Raw genomic sequence first — 23,140 nt, 5'->3', positions numbered from 1 at the left:
TATAGCATACAAAAAATTTTGAAATATAAGCGAAAAAAAATTATAATTTGTAGCTAATTCAGGAAGTATAACTACTAACTCGATTAGTCTTTGTTATTTTGGAATAGCAAAAATGGAATCGTCAAATTTCCATGATTTCAAATTTTCTGAAATATAGCATACAAAAAAATAAATATTATTAAACTCCTGCATCTTTTTCTGAAAGCAGAAAAAGAAAATAAAATCTTTGCCAAAACCAGTTTTGGCAAAGATCAGGGAACACTACGATAGCCTATTGGTACTATGAACTAAACAAAACAAGAAAGTGAGAAAAAAGATAAGTAAGATCTAAAAAGAAAATCTTAGTAGCAAAATCAGACCTTGTGATTTGCACTTTTTAGCTGTTAAGTTAATAAATCAGTAGCCAAAGGTATTTTTCCGGTGCGGATAGACTATTGCACAAGTATCATGTTATCTTTTGATTTCAACCTAACCTGGTTCTTTCCTGAAATCGAAATAAAATTAAAATTAAATAGAAATAAAATCGAAATAAAATAAAATTAAATACATCCTTTGGTCACTTGACTTTGAATAAAGTAAACTTCAATAAAAAAAACTTACCAGCGAGTTGCATACAGCAATATCTGTTTTATAAACAGAGGGACTAGTTTCAGTAGGATAGTTTACCAACTTATCATTTGAGGTATCTTCTACAGGAGGTTCTAGATTGCTGGAAGAATCTTCAGCCAAGAAGCTGTTTTCAGAGGTTGTATCAAATCTGTTTCTCTTTGGAGCAGGTTGAGTCATTTGAGTGTTTTGAGACTGGTAGCTAGGTTTTTGTATTTGGCTAACTGTGTTATCAGGATTAGCAAGACCTTTAACTTTAAGTATTTCAGCCACTTTTATTAATGAACTAGTTTGAGCTAGTGGAACGGTCACTTCACCTGTATACATAAATTTCACCAAAGACAGCAGATCATCAAATTTTACGTCCTTTAGAATAATAATAGGATGGGGATGTGAGATCCCTAGAAGCAGTGTTTCAAAATAGAAACTACAAGATGAGAGAACAAGTCTGTGACACTTGATGCTTTGACTGTCACATGATAGGGTGACATCTGTGAAATGTTCACCGTTTAATAGAGATAAAAACGCTCCATGAAATACATCCAGGTAGTTGTTCCACTTTAAACAAAATTCTTTTTGCTCCATTTCAGAATTAGTGACTAAATCCTTGAATGACACAAATCTGCTGAAATAAATTGAAACATATAAACAAGTATTCCAAACCACGGGCATTATAGGTACTAAAGTTGAAAATTAAGGAAGTACTCTACAATTAGAAATTAAAGAGCAGCTCAATGCATGTACTTGTCTTTCAAGGCTACAATATTCCATTTCAATTTATAAATATACCTAGCCAGGGCCGTCACGTATGGGGAAGGGGGACACTCTCAACCCCTAATGTTTTCGTCACTCGGTAAAAAAACTAAGTCGGTAAAATCATGGTGCGAAGTGCGACGATTTTTCCGACGCCTCTAAAATTCTTTGTTCAGACAATAAAGACCACGAGAATGCTGACATGTCATCTACAGAAGTTTTGAACTTGGTCGGTAAACGCAGCAGTTTTACCGTCTCCTGCCGTGATTTTATGAATGGTAGTCACTGTCAAAATTTCAGTCGAAGTCGTATATAGTAGCAGAGACGTAAATAGTGGAAGTCATATATACAATTTTCCATTTGGTTAAATAAACAGCATTAAAATAGTGACATGATATGTACCGAAATCTAAATATCGATTGGTAAATGCAGCGGTATTACTAACTTGTGCAGTGATTTCACACATTGAATTCTAAACGGACATAATGCTAATTATTGACAAAAAACGGTCAGTAAAAATGACCAGCCAGACGGTAAAATCTCTAGCTCCCCCCAACCCCGGAACATTTTGGCTAGTAACGTTTTGGACTATCTCTGTGAATATTGAACAGTAGGGTCATTGAACTAATCAGAGAAGAGGGTTGTCTAATTAGATAGCTGACACATAGTATTGCTAAACTCTATACTTTCTCAAACTTTTAATGAAGACACATTCTGTGAAATTTAGCAGCAAAAATTTGTCAGTCTTGATATACCCTGGGCTCTAGCCATTTGTGGTCAAAAATAGTTGGCTAGATTTTTACAAGCTCATCAAATCAAGACATGATTCTATTTATAATCATTTATGTACATAAAGATAAACATATTATGAGATAAACATATAAACATATATTATGAAATATAAACATATAAACATATATAATGAAATATAAACATATATAAACATATAAACATATATTATGAAATATAAACATATATAAACATATATTATGAGATAAAGATAAACATATATGGATAAAGAAAAGGCTTTAGAAAAGATCAGATTATTATTCTTCAACAGGTAATGATGTGCTTAAAACTCATAAGCATGTTCTTGCAAGGGGTTAATATTCCACAGCTAAACTTTCTCAATATTAAACAGCTACATAGCCTAGTTTTCTTTGATATAAACTTTGTATTGGTACAAACTTTGAAATACACTGGATAGTAATGGTAACAGAAATATCTGTTAAAACAGCCGTTTTTTTAATAAAAAGAATCAAACCCTGTAAAGGAATACAGTTCCGTTTTTTTCCTCCATTTCTGATTCTGTTCTGTTTTTTAATTGCCATTTTTGTCTGTTTCTGTTTTAGCCAAACACAGATACGGTGCATACAGAAACAGATACTGTTTTAGCCTAGTATAAAGCATTATAAATTTTCAACAGAGAACAGTATTTGATTTAAGATTTGAAATATGCTAAATATGGGCATACCAGATCCTTTTCTTTTTAGTTATGAAATAGTGTAAATAGTTTTGAAGCATAAACAGAAGGAAAAAGAAGGAAGAAAGAAGGGAAAGGAGTGAGTAAGGCAGCTAACTACAGATTTGATTAGTTATCATTTGCTTGACGTTTCTGTGACCAAGTGTATACACTGTGGGATGTTCAGCCTCTTTTTCTGTGCTAATACTAGTTCAGAAGCTCTTTCAGAGTTCTTTCAGCAATGGATTCAGAATGCTTCTTAGTTTTGATTTTCAGTTCTGTCTTTTGTTTTTCTAATTTTACAAGCTATTGAAATTTTGCTGCACAGCAGGGATAAAAAAAAATTAGAAAAGTGTAAACCCAAGAAAATCTTATTGCAAATAGAACTTAAGAGGCTATTTGCAGAAAAAAAAGAAGATTTTTCGATCGAAAAAAATTCACGTGTTTTCCTTATAAAAAAAAAACTCATCTATTTTGAAATTTGAGATTTATGGAAGATACATTACTGTGTACAACAACCTATAATTTTGCCTTAAATCAAGCAAACTGGAACTATAGGCAAGATTTTCGGAAAATGGAGATTTGCTGCCCAAGCAAAGAACCATGTTGGCACAATGTATTATTTATTTATTTGTTGCTTTTTTAGACCAGGGCATTTCGTATAGAAGGAGTTGTCACAGAAACTTAAAAAAGGATTCATTGAATTGGAAATTGAGAGGAATAGTGCCCTTTTTAACAGTCGAAAGTGATTGGAGGGCAAATACCCCACCACGCCCATCATTAACTCAAACACATCCAATCAAAATTTTGAGATAGCCATGTTGTTCAATGTAGTTGAAAAATCAGAAAATTATGTCTTTAAGGATGACATCACCACCCCCCAACAGCCCTCAGGCCAAGGATTTTAAACTATGCCCTGGGGCATAGGCTAGAAGGTTTTTATAGCAATGGTGGTCGTATAAACTTCGGAAGGGACTCATTGGATAGGTAAACAAAAGTTCTAGTCCCATTTCAAAAGTCAAAGTGATCGGAGGGCAGCTACCCTCCCCCAATACGTTGCATTTTCCCAAAATGCATCCAATAGAAATTCTGAGAGAGCCACTTTATTCAAAATAGTCCAAAAATCATATAACAAGAATTTTGCGGTTGAAAAAAAAAATAAAGAGCCTGGGGGCAGGAGTTGTAAATTATGCCCCGTGGGCGTTTAAGATTTTAATGGAAGGAAAATAGAAGGGTTAAAGTTTTATTGACTATTTTTATACTTGATTGATTTTTTTTACTTTCATCTTGTTGTCTTTGTTGTTTCTTTGTTTTGCTTACTTTTACTCGAGATTAATTAAAAAAACGTTTTAAACAAAGCAAGTTCTTAAAAAAAAGTAAAGAACTCCATTAATCCATAATGAACAAAAATAGAATCAAATAATCTATCAAACATACAACTACCACAAATCAGCATCAATAAATAAATGAAACCCAAAACAAACAGAAATTAAAATAAATAAGAGTCAAACTCAAAATGAGCAGAAATTAATATGAGTAGGGTTCTAATCCCTAAGCTTTCTAAAAGCAAGAATATAACTGGTACTTTAATGAAAAAAATTCAAAGGAATTTAATGAAAAAAATCTGCATTGTCAGTTTAATATACATATGCTGATATTTATTCCTCCAAATCTTAATTGATTTTTGATTTGTTAAACTTAGAAAAGTGAAAACATTTAAAAGATTTTTTTTCCAGTTAAGTAAAAATTATATTCTGGCATTTAGAAAGATTGGGGTTTAGAACCCTACTCAAGACTCTTACTCTGACTCTTAAAAAGAAAACTAGAGCGTCTTATTACCAATCCAATGGGCCCCCTCCGACGTTTATATGACCATGTTTTCTATAAAAACCTTATATGTCCCCTGGGCATAACTTACAACCCTTACCCTGGGGGTTAAAGGTTTCGTTATCCTCAAAGGCAAAATTTCCAGACCGTTCTGATATGCTGAACGAAACGGTTATCTCAAAATTTTTATTGGAAGTCTGTGGGGAAATTATGAGCGTAAGGGGGGCATTTACCCTTTAATCACTTTCTAATAGGCAAAAAGGAACTTGTCCTCTCAATTTCCGTTCGAATGAGCCACTTTTGAAGATTCAACAGCAAAACTTTCTATAAAAACCTTATATGCCCAAGGGCATAACTTACGACCCTTGTCATAAGGGCTATGGGGGGGGGGAAGGACTGTCATCCTCAAACACATAATTTCAAGACCTTTCAACTATGTTGAACAAAATGGCCTTATCTAAATGTTGATCGGAAATATTTGGGAAAATGATGGGCGTGGGGGGGGCGTGTCTCCCTCCAATTACTTTCGACTATTAAAAAGGGCAATAGCCCTTTCAATTTCCAATCGACTGAGCCCTCCGAATGCTTTAGACTATTAAAAAGGGCAATAGCCTTTTCAATTTCCAGTCGAATGAGCCCTTTTTGAAATTTTTACGACAACGCTTTTTATAAAAACATTATACGCACCCAGGGCATAACTTACAACCTTAGCCATGAGGGCTGTGGGGGGTTGTAATCCTCAAATACCTAATTTCCAGAGCTTTCAACCACGTTAACCAAAAGGGCAATCTAAAAATGTTTAATGCATGTGTTGGGGGAAATGGTGGGCGTGACAGGGTGGTTAGTTACCCTCCAATCACTTTCGACTATGCAAAAGTTCACTAGCCCTCTCAATTTCCAAATGAATGAGTCCCTTTTGAAGTTTCTACCAAAACCCCTAAATTTCCAGATCGTTCTGATACGCTGAACAAAATGTTTATCTCAAAATTATGACTGAAAGTTTTTGAGGAGATGAGGGGCATGGGAGGGGGCATTTTCCCTCTGATCCTATCCTGCTAATAAAAAGGCACTAGTATTTTCAATTTACAATCTAGTTAGCACTTTTTGAAACTTCTACGATACAACTATCTATAAGAATCTTAAATGCCCCAAGGGCATAACTTACGACCTTTGTCCTGAGGGCTATGGGGGGAGGATTTTCATCCTCAAAGACATTATTTCCAGACCTTCTAACTACGTTGAGCAAAATGGCCACATCAAAATGTTTATCAGATATGTTTGGTAAAATGATGGGCGTGGGTGGGGGAATTCTCCCTCCGAATACTTTCGACTATTAAAATCGGCAACAACGCTTTCAATTTCCAATCGAATGAGCCCTTTTTGAAATTTTTACGAGAACGCATTCTATAAGAAATATTATATGCCCCCAGGGCATAACTTACAACCTTAGCCATGAGGGCTCTGGGGGGGTTGTAATCCTCAAAGACCTAATTTCCAGAACTTTCAACAGCGTTGAACAAAATAGCTATCTCAAAATATTTACTGGATGTATTTGGGGAAATGGTGGGCTTGACAGGGTGGTTAGTTACCCTCCAATCACTTTCGACTATTAAAAAGTTCACTAGCCCTTTCAATTTCCAGTTGAATGAGCCCCTTTTAAAGTTTCTACCACAACGGTATCTATAAAAACCTTATATGCCCCCAGGGACATGATACATAATTTCCAGAACTTTCAAAGACATAATTTCCAGAACTTTCAACTACGTTGAAAAAAATGGCTGTCTCAAAATTTTGATTGTATGGGTTTGGGCAAACGGTAGTTGCCCTCCAATGATTTTTAACTACTAAAAAGGGCACTATTCATTTCAATTTCCAATCGAATGAGCCCTTTTTGAATTTTTTACGAAAACGCTTTCTAAAAGAACCTTATATGCCCCCAGGGCATAACTTACAACCCTTGCTCTGAGGGCTGTGGGGGGGGGGGGGTAATCCTTAAAGACATAATTTTCAAACTTTCAACTATGTTGAACAAAATGGCTATCAAAACAATTTTGATTGGATGTGTTTGGGGAAAAGCTGGACGTGAGAGGGGGGTTAGTTGCCCTCCAATCACTTTCGACTATTCAAAGGGGCACTAGGCCTTTGATTTTCGAATCGAATGAACCCTATTTCAAGCTACTATACCAAAGCTTCCTGTAAAAACCTTATCTGCCCCCAGGGTATAAGTTATAACCCTTGCCCTGAAGATTGTTGGGGAGTTATCCTGCTCAAAGGCATTGGTTCAGAAACTTTCAATTGTCTTGAACAAAATACCTATCTCAAAATTTTGATTGGTTATGTTTGGGGAAATGGTGGGTCTTGGAAGGGGTGTCAGTTGCCTTCCAATCACTTTCGATTATCAAAAAGGGCACTAGCCATTTTAATTTGCAATCGAATGAGCCCTTTTTGAAGTTCCTAAGTCGAAGCTTTCTATAAAACCTTATAGGGCTCTTCGGCCTGATATACCACCCTTGTTCTAAAGGCTGGGAGGAGGTTGTCCTTCTCGATGACCTACTTTCCGGAGTTTTCAACGACACTGAAAAAAATGACAATATCAAAATTTTTATTGTATTTACTTTGGGAACAGGTGGGTGTAAGAGGGGGGTTGGCTGCCTTCAATCACTTTCGACTATTAAAAAGGGCACTAGCCCTTTAAATTTCCCATCGAATGAGTCCTTTTTGAAGTTTCTACGATAAATATTTCTATAAAAAACCTTATATGCCCCCAGGGTATAACTTACAACCCTTGCCCTGAGGGGTGTGGGGGAGTGTCCTTCTTAAAAACATAATTTCTATCTGGAAATCAACTACGTTGAACAAAATGGCTATCTCAAAATTTTAATCGAATGTGTTTGGGGAAATGGTGGGCGTGGAAGGGGTGTTAGTTGCTTTCCAATCACTTTCGACTATTAAAAAGGGCACTAGGCATTCCAATATCCAGTTGAATCAGCCCTTTTTGAAGTTTCTACGACAACTGCTTCGATACGAAGTGCCCTGGTCTAAAGGAAAAAAAATTAAATAAATAATAAATTGTGCCAACACCATTCTTTACTTAGGCAGCGCTATTGCGCTACCTTTGATAAAAAGCGAATTTGGCTCTAGTAGAGCTTATGATAGCCATGTGAAAATAAATATTATATTTTCTTATATTTTAGGATACCTCCACCCCGAGAAATGAAGAAGCTGCAATACACACTTGTGTATTGGTACAAACTTTGACATATACTGGATAGTAATGCTAACAGAAATATCTGTTAAAAACAGCCGTTTTTTTTTTAAAAAGAAGCAAACTCTGTAAAGAAACAGAGTTCCGTATTACTTTGTATTACGTAGTACAGAGTACTTTGTTGGATGTTCAGCCTCTTTTCCAGTGCTAATGCTAGTTCAGAGGCTCTTTCAGAATTCTTTCAGCAATGATTTCGAATGCTTCCTGGTTTTGATTTTCAGTTACTGTCTTTTGTTTTTCTAATATAAGCTATTGAAATTTTGCTGCACAGGAGGGATAAAAATGATAAATAAGTGTAAACTCGAGAAAATATTATTGCAAATAGAGCTAAAGAGACTATTTGCAGAAAAAATAGGAAGATTTTTGGATTTAAAAAAAATCATTGCTTATCCTTAAAAAAAAACTCATCTGTTCTGAAATTTGAGATTTATGGAACTTACATTACTATGTACAACAAGCTACAATTTTTGCCTAAATCAAGCAAATAGGAACTAAAGGCAAGAGTTTTGGAAAAATGGAGATTTGCTGCCCAAGTAAAGAACCATGATGGCACAATGTATTATTTATTTATTTTTGTTTTTTTTTTAGACCAGGGCACTTAGTATAGAAGGAATTGTCACATAAACTTCAAAATGGATTCATTGAATTATAAATTGAGGAGTAGTGCCTTTTTTAACAGTCAAAAGTGATTAGAGGGTAAATACCCCACCACGCCTTTCATTACCCAAACACATTTGTAATTGGAAGTTACAATGCCCTTATTAAGAGCCCCAAACACAACCAATCAACTTTCTGAGACAGAAATTTTGTCCAGCGTAGCTGAAGGGTCCGGAAACTAGGGTAAAGGCACCAATGATTTGACAGTGCAATTTCGGAACCAGAGTCGAAATTTTCCTTTAAAACGGAATAACTCTGCTTAGCCGTGACTTGGAGCGCCATCTCTTGGAGCTGTTTTTATCTTTCGTTTATAGGGAACGTTGACACTACATCCGGTACACTCAGATAAGAAAAGAACATTCAATTTAGTCAGTTTCCTGTATTTGACACAAAAGGAGCTCCCGACAATATTTCAGGTATGTAATTTTCAAACTGTTGTTATTTGTTTATTTATTGCAAAAAAAAACTTTGGATTAGCACCAATCCATCAAGATACATTTGATCTTGTCTAATTTCTAGCCACATTAGGTTTTTCTTGATAAAATTAAATGAAAATGGCAACAAACATTGTCGAAACTATTTTCCAAGTGTCGAAAATTCTTGTTTGATGTAGTGTATTTTACTTTTATTCCTCTTTTTCCCTTTCCTTAGCACTTATCAACAACACTAAAAAATAACTCAAATAAAACTGTCAAATTTGGAAAACTTCATTTTCTGGGGGGAGGGGGGGGGGGTAAATGCCTAGAACCATATCACAGAAATATCAAGTGATCCCCTCAAAACCATAACCTATGTTTTGGATGAAGCTAAGAATCTACATATGAAAGTATAATTCACTAAATCAAATATGATGACAATAAACTTCTTAAATTTCTTAAAATCCACACCTATTTTCCTAGACCCTATCCCTTCCGAAATTCTAGTGAAACATACTAAAGTTCTTGTTGTCACAAGTTCTAATCTTAAATAGGAAATGCATATTTCAAATATTATTAAACAAGAAAATGTATCACTATCCATATTTAAACTTTTAAATAAATTTAATTGTCCTAAGATGCATTCTCTCCGTGTTTTCTTACCTTTATGAGGCTGTTAGTGGATTATCCATGTCCGATTTGGCATTCACAACTTTCAAGTGAACTCAGTGACAAAAATTGAGTTGGTCCAAAGGCGTTTGCTAAGGATCCTTTGGAAAGAGAGCGAAATCCCATACCCCTTGCTCCTTAAGGCCGCACACATTTAAACATTAAAAGAAAGGACAAATTGCTTGTCTTTTGCTAAATCCGCCATTTCTAATTCCCATACCAAGGACATTTCTCCCAAATTTTAGAACCCCACTAGACAAAGAATCCCCCGCTTATCCTCATTAGCAATCCGAACTTACTCTTCAATTCATGCTGTTGCAGAGATGTTTCAAAAAAAAATTCACCTGCTTTATTATAGAGCGCCTTAGTAATTTCCTATGTGTCCTGAACCAAAACCAGCTCCTCCATCTCTATTTTTCGTTTATATTGTATTGTCAGCAACTATTCCCCCTTTTCTATCTAGTCACTTTTGTTTTTCCCATTTGAGATGCTTATTTGAGTTCTATTTATTTTCCAATCTAGTCGTTTGCACATCTTTTCTTCAATTGTCAGTATTTCTGATTGTTCACATATCCTCAATGATTTTAACTTCTTCATTTCAATTGTTTCGATTATTAAAGTATTTAACTTGGAATGCGAATTTAGCTTTTTTTTTTCTCTGAGCCTGTGATATTTGGTTTTTCATGAAGTATTATCAACCATTATTTTATCCCTTCCCCCTCTTTTTATTCCAATTATTTGTATAAAGTTCATTTTATTTCTTGGACATAGATTTTTTTTATGGTACATTTAACTAATTTTAAATTTTCATGGACTATTTTTATATTTGATTGATTTTTTTACTTTCGTCTTATTGTCTTTGTTGTTTCATTGTTTTGCTAGCTCTTACTGGAGATAAAAAGTGAATTTGGCTGTATTAGAGCTTGTGATACGCATTTGAAAATAAATATTATCTTTTCTTATATTTTAGGATGCCTCCACCACGAGAAACGAAGAGGCTGCAGCACACACTTGTCCAAAATTACAAGTCTGTAGAGAAGTCAATTGAACATAGTGACTGGTCCCAAGATGAATATCGAAAACGCGGCAAAACTGAGCACCATCGTTTGAATAAAAAAAAGGAGAAATTTATAAGAAAGATGAAGAAATCTTGCCAGACACACAATAGCACCAAAAAAAGGCAAGATGAAAATGTGGGAAAGAGGAATGGGGAAAGACTATGATGATAATGAGAGTGAGCAGTCAGTCTAGCAGTCATTCTATTTCAAGCAGCATTACTTCCAACCAGATTTCAGAGTCGTCAGATTCTAGTGATGTAATTAATAACACTGATAGAGCTGGTGATGCTACAAAGGAGTGTGGAAACCAGTGCAACAAAGACAAGCTTGTGAAACAAGCAAAATAACTAAGTAGACGCAAATATGAAAAAGAAATAACTCGCACCCGATACAAAAATAATTATAATCAAGAAAACTTGGAAAAACCTTGCATTAGTATTAAACATAAAACTTGTCACTGTCTGAACAATCACGAAAGTATTGAATTCCAAGAACTACAATCATCTCAGCAGTGCAAAGAGGCGCTTCTCGTAACAGAAAATGCACCCATATGGGACTAACCTATTTCAGTGAAGAAGAAGAGAAAAACTGGTTGAGTTTGTCATTGCCTGCCAAAAACAAGGATTCCCTATCGTGAAAGCATATCTTAAGGCCTTTTAAAGTCTGATCGAAAGATACAAGGAAAATGTGGTATAACGAAGAGATGGTGCTATAAATTCATGAAACGACACCCAGAACTCACTCTGCGAGCAGTAGAAAGTATACACGGCGGACAATCTAAGGTGACAAGGGAGAAAACAGAAGATTGGTTTGAAAATCATGAAAATCACTTGAAACAAAAGAAATACCTCCAATGGAGACCGTAAAGCCTGAGCAAGTCGGGAACTGTGATGAAAAAGCTTTCATGTTCCTTCACCATGGTAAAGTAGTTATTACAGAACAAGATTTCAGGCAAGTTGTAGGGAGCACAGGAGGCAAGGAAAAACACTAGTCTTACTGTTCTGTGTGTCTGCAGATGGAAATCAGTACCCAGAGCTCATTGTCTATCCATAAAAATCGTGCCAAGTTCAAAAAGATCTGAAAGATGCTTTTCCAAAATATGTATAACAGAGTGCATCTGAAATAGGACGGATGAGAGCTGAAACTTTCTTAAAATTTATAACAAAAGTCTTCATACCTACCTTGGACAAAAAGGAATTCCAAAACCGGTGTTCTTATTCTTAGATGGACACGCTTCCCACCTTTCTCTGCCCCTTAGCGAGGAATGTGAAAGCCATGGGAATGAACTTGTATGCCTTCTGCCAAATGCCCTGTTTTTGTTATGCAGCCTCTAGACAAAGCAGTATTCAAGTCTTTGAAGACATCTTGGACCAAGTTAAAACGAAAAAAAACGTAATGCCGCACTTGAGAAGTCAAAGTATGAAAGTTACCAAAGTAAATTTTGCTTGCCTGCTGAAGGAGTGCTTTGGGCCTTCACTTTCATCCGCGCTACTTACAAAGGCATTCAAAGTAAGCTATGTGGGATTTACCCATGGAACAGAAAAGACGTTAGATATGAAAAACTAGTCTCAGAAGGTGTGCCAGCCCCTGAACATTTTGACATCTCAGTTGATACTGAATCTCAAGAGATGCTGGGTTTTGTTCCAGATCCTTCTGGCTATAAAAAGACCCGGGCTCCCGAAGTGTTAGCGATGGCTTTATTAGCATCTTTTCTTGACCCAGAAACATTAGAACTTTTTGAAAAGTCCTATTCTGGAAACCTATGTGACACAATGGATGATACGTTGACTGGCTTATTCAAGTTCTGGACACAATTAAAATCTCCGTCAATGACAGGGCCACGGTGGCACACACCCCTCAAGGTGGTGCCTGAGATTACGACAGGGTTAATACCACCAATGGCACTAAAAGCAGCTACTTCTGGAAATATAAGGAGGAAGTTCTATCAACATCTTTCCAATCTTGACTATCGACAGGCAAAAGCCAAAAAAGGAAACCAAGTTCATAATGCGGCAATACTTGAAGATGGCAAGTTACAATCATTTCCTGGATCCGACTCTGAAATTCCGCCACTTGTTGGGTCGAAAGTTGATCTGCTGCATAACAAATACTATGCCGTTTTCATTAGCGACAAAAAAGAAGGTACCATATTTTGTTGGTAGGATTCTGGGCTCTCTAGAAAAAGGACAGTCCAAACTAAAATTTTTCAGAAGATTAGAACAGCAGATAACACTTTGAAATGGCCAAATGTTGACCACAATTACACTGTTAACAATGAACAAATCTTTGGTGAGCCATTAAAGCTGACAGGAAGTGGGCCATTCCAGATAGCGTTTGGAGATGCTATTCCTGTTGCATATATGCAATACTGTGAAAAAAGAATGTTTATTTGATTTAGGTTACAATATTACACTTCATATTATTAACTCATTTTGTTATACTAAATACTACATATTTGAAACAATTTTGTTAGTTTTATTACATCTACTATCTGAATAGTGTTTTATACTTTTACACATTAAATGAAGTTGAAGAGAAACAAAGAAACAAGAGATTACATGTTGAATGCACCAGGTTCCGCCCACTAGTATTCCCCAAGCATTTCGACACATTTCGAATTGGGTTCCGACTTGTGTCGAAAACAGGTATCTTTTTTGTTGTGTCGAATTTGTAGGTAAAAATGTTCTAATTTCGGAAAATCGGAGTTTTGTACCCTTTTCAGATAAAACTTCAAACTTCTCATCCGATGGTTAGATTTCTAGATGTTTTTACTACAGACTTTTCAAACCAAAAATCTTTAAATTAAGACTTCTGGAGTAGAAAAAGTGCTTTTTTTTACAAAAACTGTTGAATCATTGGTTCCTTTATCCTATGTCTTTGAGGATGACATCCCCCCACAGCTCTTGGGGCAAAAGTCATTAGTCATACCCTGGGGCATATAATATGTGCTGGTCGTATGTGCTGTATGTTGTATGTGTGTATGTCGTGGTGATATGTGCTTTGGAGGGGGCTCATTGCATTGTTATTCATAACTTATAGTGTCATTTTCAATATGCAAAGTGATCAGAGAGCAGCTACCCCCCCCCCCCCACACACACATTGTGTTTTCCCGAAATTCATCACATAGAAATTTGAGATAACAATTATATTCAAAACAGTCCAAAAATCATATAACCAGGCTTTTGGGATTGGTACAAACCACAAGAGATTAGATGCAAGCATTGTAAGTTATCCCCAGGGGGCAGTTATGATGTTTATGGAACGGATGGTTTTACAAACTTTAGAGATGGCTCATTTGGTTGAAAATTGGAAGTTCTAGTTCCTTTTTAAGCATCAAAAGTGATGAAGGTCAACTAGCCCCCCCCCTCAACTACCCTGCTTTTAACCAAACACATCTGATTGAAATTAGGAGATAGCCATTTTGTAAGAAATCGTCCAAAGAACATATAAAAATGCATCCAGAGTTGACAAAACCCTCCAGAGCCCTAGAGCAAGGGCTGTAACTTATATACTGGAAACATTTAAGGCTTTTGTAGAATGTGTGGTTATATGAACTTTCAGATGGGGCTAATTTGATTTGAAATTTGAAGTTATTGTGTCTTTTTTAAGAGTCAAAGTGATTTGAGAGCAACCAGACCCCCCTCACATTATTTCCCAAGAGAAGCATTCACACAAAGTTTACAGACATCTTTTTTTTAGCATTGTTTAAAGTTTCAGTAATTATGCGTTTGAGAATGTCCATCCCCCCCCCAAGCCTCAGAGCAAGGGCTGTAAGTTGGGCAATTTGTTCATTATTTACATATAGTAGGCTATGTGTTTTTGAGAACAAGTATACAAGTTTGACTTCTACTTTCCCAAAATACAAAGGGGATTAAGGTGAGTCTGTCAGGGATGTTGAGGCCTTGAGGGGAGTGTTGAACTAAATCAAAACATGATATGTGCATATGGGTTGTCAAAACCCATGTATATTAACATGGAACTTTACAGAAATGATAAGGAAGATGATCAACTGACCACAAACGCAATAATTGCAAACTACTTCTATTTCAACTACTGCTGTTTCGGCTACTATCACAACTACTACTACCACTACTATCACTAAAACTACTACTTCTATATTGAGTAATACTAAGGCTGAGGATATTGAATTAAACATCTGAGGACACGTAAAGGTGAAAGTCAAACTAAATCAAAACATACTATGTGCATAGAGATTGCTGATACAGGCATACCAGCAATATTTTTGGAACAGCTCATTGTATCAAGAGGAAACTTCAGGAACATCATGAGTGGAATGTTCAGTTGACCAAAAGGCAAAATGTACCTGCTATTACTGCTATTAATACTGCTGCTACTATTGTTACTACTACTAATAATAATAAACTATAACTGCTGCTACAGCTTGTACTACTACCACTACTACTATGATATTAGTAAAATTGAAGCTACGCATATTAAGGTGAAAATTTGACAAAATATTGAGGGGGAATTTGAACTAAATCAAAACACATATTGAGCATGCAGATTGTCAAAAGGGCATATCTCAAGAATGGATTTGGGTATTAAGTTAGAGCTTTCAGATAACACTTAAAGGGGAAGATCAATTGGTAAAAAAGTAATATACGCATGTCACCACTAACACTACTACCACTGCTGCTTTTACTACTACCAGTACTACAACTAAACTACTCCAACTACTACGTCAATTGCAACACCTTGGAAGGCTTAGAATATTATGATGATAAGGGCGTCAAAAGAGGGTCAAAAGCGTAGATCAGCAATATTGTTGGAACACCTTACCATTTCAAGGTGATGCTTCCACGACATTATAAAAGGGATGTTCAACTGATCCAAAGGAAAGATGTACTGTGGTAAAGCTTTCTAATTTAGTTAATTATTAATTGAGTAAAAATATATTAAGAGGCAAATACAAAGTTTCAAAATACCACTTTTTATTAAGATAAAGATACAAATCGTGGAATGTGTAAGCTTGGAGGGAACTTGCTCAATAACCAATTTCCTGACTAAATGCGTCAATGTACCGGAAGGACGTGGTTAGTTTTTCATATATATATACCCAGATTTTTGAGACTGAAGGAGACTTTTTGACTTGCAGGGAGATTCTCTGCCCGTTTATTTTCTTATTAGAAATGCCTTGGGACCTAGTCGAAACATTGTAAGTGCATAAGTATCTTATTTTATAGTACTGTTTTTTCTGGGACTTGTGGTCTACTTGGAGCAGCCAGACTCAGTAGAAGATCCATATCCGTAATTATTATATGTACGTTGAGCAAAAGCATTGTATTTTAGACAACCTCTCCATAATCTACCTTTGACCCTTCGAACGTAACCAGTCGGTACGTCTCAGTAGTCTGGTCCTAGCCTAAGGCACGCTACCAAGGTTTAATTAACTTAAGGCCATAGGTTATCTCCTCTATCAAGGGAGAATAAAGGCATGAACGGCTAAACCATTCAATTATCATAGAATACACTTCACAACATCCGGTTGTCGCTGGAAAACTGGGTAAAGAGGGATAGATAAAAAATAGTAGATTGAAATAAAATGGGTTTACTAGAGGAAAAAATGACTTCCCTATCTACAATACTTGAATTTGCAAAAATTATACCTGAATACACGGGAAATTGAGACTTAGATGAGTTCATTGAAAAATTAAAAATTTTCGACCAACTAACTGAAGCGTTTGAGGATAAGGTGAAAGAGCAATGCGTTGAAGCTACAATAAAGGGAAGCGCACTTAAACATTTTAAGGCAATTAAGGAAAAAGCCCAAGGACATCAGTACTCTAATTGAATCTTTTAAAACAAGATTCATAGAGACAAGCATCTCCGAGAGGCTAAGAACAGAGGTAGTGACATTCAGTACCTCAACTAGTATCAGGGAAAATCCAAACAAAATATGTAGATCAGAATGCTTACAGTAAAAGACAGATGGAAATAACGAGAGAGTAGCGAAAGTAAAACTACACACTTTTACCTAAGAGTTACCAAAAAAGCTGTTAAGACTAATATTATCGCCGAGGCAGTAAAATTTAGAGCATAGTATAGTACTAGTTAAAACAGAGGTAAAAATTGATGAGGCTATGAAAAGGTTTGATCAGATGTAAATAAATAACACAGGAGCCCAAGAGAGTAAAAAATATGAAAGGGGACAGAAGAGGATGAACTTTGAGGAGCCAAATGGTGAACCAAAAAGGCACGACGGAAGGCCAAGCCGTCGCCATCCATGGACTGACCCCTGCCCCATTTGACGACCAATCCCATGAGTATTAGATCCTTAATGACTTAGAATACTAAGTAATATGGACACTCACTTCATCTCCCCAAGGAAAATTATAAATAAAATGGTTACAGATTAAGAATATATATAAACTAGTATATACACCATTAGGAAGGCAGAATCACCAAGTAATGCAGAAAAAGAATCAAGTGTTATTATTGTCGTAGACCACACCAGTATGTAGCAGTTTGCTGATATAAAATACCCAAGGAAGGCTAGACGTACAAAATAAGATACCAGTTCAGAACGCAGAGGGCAGAAATTTAGGAAGGCAGGGAACAAATAATACTTGCCAAACATCTAATAATATTCCTGAATTTAGGCCTAGGAGGCAAACGGTTAACAATACCCAGGGTCAAAGTAGCAACGCTGAAAAAACTGGGATAACCACAGAAACTTTTGGCCAAAAAGTGGGCATTTAAACGGAGAAACCAGCCTGTAGGGGTCTACATAGCTGTTTCCTTACAAAGACCCCTATATAGTTTAGAATGTTGTGATACAAATGCAAATAATAATAATTTATTAATTTTGCTTTGTTCTAAAATTAAGTGTTTTTAATATCTATAAAGTTTGCTAGCTACGGGTGTATGTAAACCATTAATCTTAGAGAAATCTCACAAGATGTGCCCCGATCGATTAAAAAATCACATAAGGAGATATCAGAGTATGGTAGCATTAGTGAAAAGCCAAGGGATGAGAATTTAGTGGAATTACTCATAGAAACTTATCAGAAGAGATAAAGAAATTATAGTAACGGTGATAATATGCCAGCAGCAACAATTTTCTTGTTTTTTAGAAGTATATGCCATTCTAAAATATGAAGTAGCATGTAATCCCCTGTCTGATAAAATAACCATAAGCAGGGGGAAAGCAAGTTATAATCGAGGTTATGTGAATACAGATCAAAACAGTGACGATTAAATTTGAAGCTTATAAATAGTCGGAAAAATTATAACAAAAGGAGAGACAACAGCTCAAGTTCTAGCGAAATTGAATGACAAAGCAGAATTTATTAATCCAATAGATGCCTTAATAAGAGGATACACTATAAATAATACCCAATAATGTTCGTGAAAGATTGAGTTGTAAAAATTGACAATTGCATTACATACTTAAAACTATCAAATCTAAGTAATAATAAAATCAAACTGAACCAGATAGAAATTCTATCAGTGGAAAAGATTTTAAATTTGGAAATAAAATCTCTAAAATGTCTTGAATTAGGCATAAATTACACAAGCCATGAACAAGTATCCTCATCAAAATCAAAACCACCAGAACAGTAAGGAATCTGAAAAACGGAATTTTTGCATCAATTTGACTTGAAATATTTACCAAGAAATATAAAAACTATGATTTACAATATTCCTTTTCACTTCAAGCGACCGTATACAAGACAAAAAGTGAATTTCAGACTAGTTCATTTAACGCCCAAAAATATATCAGTAGAGGGTCCTCTAATCAAAAAGTTTCAACATAAAAAACCTTATGATTTGAAATAGTAGATAGAAAGCAAAATAAAAGAAATGGAAGATCAGGGAATAATTAAAGAAAGTATGAGCGATTGGTGTTTTCCACTAGTAATAGTCAGGAAAAAGATAACACCTGGAGATTATGTATAGATTTTAGATCACTAAATGCCGTCACGGTTGAGGACGTGATGAAGTTGCCAAGAATTGATATAATTTTAGACTCGTTAGGAGGTTTAAAACATTACACAAGTTTTGACTCAATAGCAGGATATTGGCAAATCGCTTTAGATGCAAAGAAAAAGCCTAAGGCTCCAGTAATCTTAGACGATGGATGAGAATTGAACGTATGCAGGATACAAATTTAGACGATAAGACGTACTTTGAACGCTTTTGGCTTATCATTTAGTCCAAATTGTTTTAGTCGACTAATGAATTTGGTGTTTAAAAATAACGAGCCTGGAAGAAAAAATGACAACTTATATTATTTAGATGATGTAATTCTATTTAATAAAAACATGGAAGACCACTTGGTTGGACTTAAAAAAATAACTAGAAAAGTTTGAAAAAGCAGGCTTAAAATTAAAACCAGAAAAGTTAAAAATAGTGGTACCAAAATTAGTTTTTCTTGGACACCTGATAAACCAAGGTACTATTTCACCAAATCCAGAAAAATTTACAGTCATAGAAAATTTACAGCCTCCTAAAGATCGAAAAAGCTGCAGATCAGTTTGTGGTTTGTTAAGCTATTTCAGACGATATATTAAAAATTACGCAACAATAGCGCAACCTTTGACAAACCTTTTGAAAAAATCAGGTAAATTCGAATGTCCAGCGGACGCAAAACAAGCGCTAAATGAAATAAAAAGGCAATTATTACTGGCACCAATACTTAAACTACCAGATTTGTCACAAGTTTTCTGTATGCAAACAGATGCTTCGGAGTACGGTATAGGAGCCGTATTATTGAACATAAACTATGAAGGAGTAGAATCAATAGTCCAATACGCAAGCAGATCACTGTCGGAGGCAGAAAGAAAATATTCGACAGTTGAAAGGGAATGTTTGGCAGTTGTAGCTTTTAAAGAATATTTTCGACAATTTTTACTTGGAAAAAAATTCATTTTACGCGTAGACAAAAATCATTAATTTGGCTACATACGATGCAAAATACTTCAGCCCGACTGACACGGTGGATACTACGTCTAAAAGCACATTCAGATACCCCAATATATATAAAGGGCCGTACAAACGTTTTACCAAACTACTTTTCACAAAATGCCGATACAGAAGGAGATTTGATAATAACCATCCAGAATGAACTGGAAGGGCTAGAAATATTGTCGAATGAAAACATTTCAAATCATCAAGATAAATGTGATTTTCGTTTAGCGATGCAATCCTTTTTTCAAAAGGAACGGAACTGCCAGAGCACTTTAAACATTTTTTAAAGGACTTAGATAATTTTGATCTGGACGAAAGTAAAAATCTTCTGGTAAGATATCATAGACCATCGCCAGAATATAGAAAAAATGACTTAAAAATTATTCCAGTAATTCCAAAATCTCTGGAAGGAGAAGTTTTACAGATGACACATGCAACGATTGGCTGTCACATGGGAGAAGCAAAAACTATGGGGAGGCTGAAAGGAAATTTTTATTTTCCAAAAATGTACTCAAAAGTAAAAGCTTTCATATAAAGCTGCCAAGAGTGCGCCAAACAAGAGTCGCCACCAAGGACCCCTAGGGCTGAATTAGGTCAATACCAATTAATGACAATAGATATTTGGGGAGCCGGAGGAAGTTTACCAGTTTCCAGGAAAGGAAACAGGTGCGTACTAGCCGTAGTCGACCATTTTAACTCATATTTATACGCTTAACCAACTAAAGATGAAAAGACAAAAACCATTGCGAAAGTTTTGGTCAATCGCCTATTTCTGGAACACGGAATTTTTCCTAGAGTTTTACTTAGTGACAATGGGCCATGTTTTAGAGCCTAATAATTAGACGAAATTACAGAATATCTGGGGGTGAGACGATGGTTTACCTCGTCTTATTTGGCCGCAGGAAATGGAAAGGTTGAAAGAAAACATAGGGAATTAGCTTACATGCTGGCAATACATGCATGATAGGAAAATGAAAATTGGGATGAACATTTACCATTTGTAGTCTTAGCAATAAATACGACTTTTTCAAGTTCCTTAAAAGAAACGTCATTTTTTTGCAACATATAAGAGATCCCAGAATTTGTTTAGATGAAATACAAAACGATAGAGTATATTACAACTTAGACCAATATAAGCAAGAAATGGTGATGCGAATGAAAAAAGCTATGGAACAAGTTAAAGACAATCTGGAAGATACTAAAACAGAACAAAAAGAAAAATATGACCGAACAAACAAAAATAATACAGATTACCGTTTAGGAGACTTGATTTATTTGTACAAAACTAACCTGGAAGGAAAAAAAAAGTTAAAACCGAAATGGGATTGGCCCTGCAGAATTGTAAAGATTCTACCAAATAACTTAACATATGTTCTAAAGCATCAATATAAGGAAAAGGAAGAAGTAGTACACCATAATAGAATGAAAAAGGGATATTTTTCAAAACCGTGGAAAACAGAGCCTATTTAAGACGAAGAAATAAAAGACACAATTTCACCAGTATATATCAGAAGACCATATGAATTTTATGACCTTTTTAATGACCACAAAGGTTGGGAGGAGTGGAAGGAGTATTTAGCCCAGTCTTGACCACAAACTCTCCACAGCAAACAAGAGAAGAGGGCAAATATTCGATGCTCATCGGATACTAGCGGTGAAGAACATCAAACACAACATAAGGGTTTAAAACATGATAAACCAAAGGTAAAATCCACCGAAGAACCAAAATTAGAAGGAACCAATGAATTATCTGATTTTCATACATTAGACTCACCTACAATCTTAAAGAAAAAATGACCTTTGAAACAGTCACCATCTACCAGACACAAGCTAACAGAAGATGGCCGTAATAATTCTTCTATATAAACCGATATTACTAAACCTGGGCCATCGCTAAGAAAACCCTTTTTAAGAGAGAACTTGTGGAGGAAAGTAAAGAAACCAGAGGGGCAGCAACAAGTTCCTTGGTCAGCAGCACAAGTAGCTAAAACACTCATGAAAAAGGCCAAACATCAAGAGAAACAAAGATTAAAGATATTTGACGAGGGAACAAAACCGCGCTCGAATTCAGAGCCACGCTCGGATTTAGAGCCTTGTAAACCACACTATAGAGACCACGGAAAAACTTGCAAATATTATAAAGAAGAAAACCAAAAATTTGGGGTCCAAAATTCGGACCATGAAACGGAGAAAGGTAGAACAAGAGTAGCCCCCAGCAGATTAATATTTGAATAAAACAATTATAACGAAAAAAAAATAATAAATAAAAATAAAAAGAGTAAAAGGCCCCTAAAGAAATATCTATATTTTCTTTTTTTAATCGGTATGTAAATAACATCAAGTTTTCCTTCAAATATATATCACCAGTAAATATTAGTACCGTCACAGAGAAAAGGAATTAGGTCCAATATGAAGTGACATCATAGCTTTCAGCAAAATTTTGTTTCGAATACGAGATAAAACTACATGAACGGTGTAATGACAAGGCTTTTCAAAACGAATTAGGCTTCGTTTCATAAAAGAAATTAATAAGACCAAGTAACTTACAAATAGGTGATGTAAAACTAATTAAATTATACATATTTAGAATCAGCATTAAAAGGCGATTCTTTTGATATGTATTGAAAAAATATATTTTGGGGAGATAATTAAAAAAAAAAAAAAAAAAAAAAAAAAACGAAGAAGGTTAGTCTACTGAAATAGGGTCATTGGAAGCGAGCAAATTTGGAGAGCTCAATCACTGCTGGTCTCTCGTTGTTAAGTAAATGCGAAGCATCTACTGACCTTTGACTCTCTGAGGTGACACTTTCAGTCGAATTGGAAAAAAAAATTGTTTTTTAAGAATTTTAAAAGAATAATAATAGGAAAAATACAGCCAGGGTTTACATTAAGTGCCGGCTATGTGTACAAGCTAGCTGTAATCTTATTATAATTAGTTATAGTTTAATATGATAATTTTGGGTAAAAAGAAAAAAAAATTAAAGACAAGGATTAAGCGCTATAAAGATTTAAGCGAAACCTAGAATAAGCTTAGAAAGCAAAAAAAGTGCCAGGTAAAAGAAACGAAAAGAAATATGTAAATAAATTATAACCTAAAAATTTACCAGGAGGTAAAAGCCAACGACAAAATCCATTAAAAATAAGCCAAAAATTAACCCCAGCGTCACAAGCAAACCACAATAATAGTTCTAGGTAATAATTTTAACTCTAGCGATGTATTGGATCTGAGAAAACGAACTGGCACAGGAGAATCCTAGTTTAAACAATTAGTTTTCACCTGTGCCAACCCAAACACCCAAATCCCGAGCCGTTGAACCCTAACAGAAACTAAACGTATCCACTTTTTCTTTGAAAATAAAATATAAAATTAGACAACGAAAAAACTTGCAGTAATGAACAGGAATTCAGTCTTGTAACCCTCTCAGATTCATGCTTATCAATAAACCGCAAATAATGAGCAACGAATTCAAAGTTATTTAGCCTTGCAAAGGAATTA

General features: G+C 35.3%; 1 protein-coding gene across 1 annotated transcript in view; it reads right to left on the bottom strand.

Annotated features, from left to right (window-relative positions):
• LOC148944898 (uncharacterized) overlaps window positions 1–23,140 on the bottom strand; it is a 192,450-nt gene that overhangs the window by 154,724 nt on the left and 14,586 nt on the right. Inside the window, exon 2 of the mRNA XM_089098888.1 lies at window positions 601–1,231. Within this exon, the coding sequence (XP_088955014.1) occupies window positions 601–1,191 (591 nt within the window). The 5' untranslated portion in view covers window positions 1,192–1,231. The remainder of the gene's footprint in view (window positions 1–600; window positions 1,232–23,140) is intronic.

The sequence above is a fragment of the Artemia sp. Qi Xiang Cuo genome, chromosome 13, assembly GCF_049724085.1.
Source record: "Artemia sp. Qi Xiang Cuo chromosome 13, ASM4972408v1, whole genome shotgun sequence".
NCBI lineage: Eukaryota > Metazoa > Arthropoda > Branchiopoda > Anostraca > Artemiidae > Artemia > Artemia sp. Qi Xiang Cuo.
The sequence above is the reverse complement of the archived record's forward strand: the minus strand, read 5'-3'. Positions and strand labels throughout refer to the sequence as shown.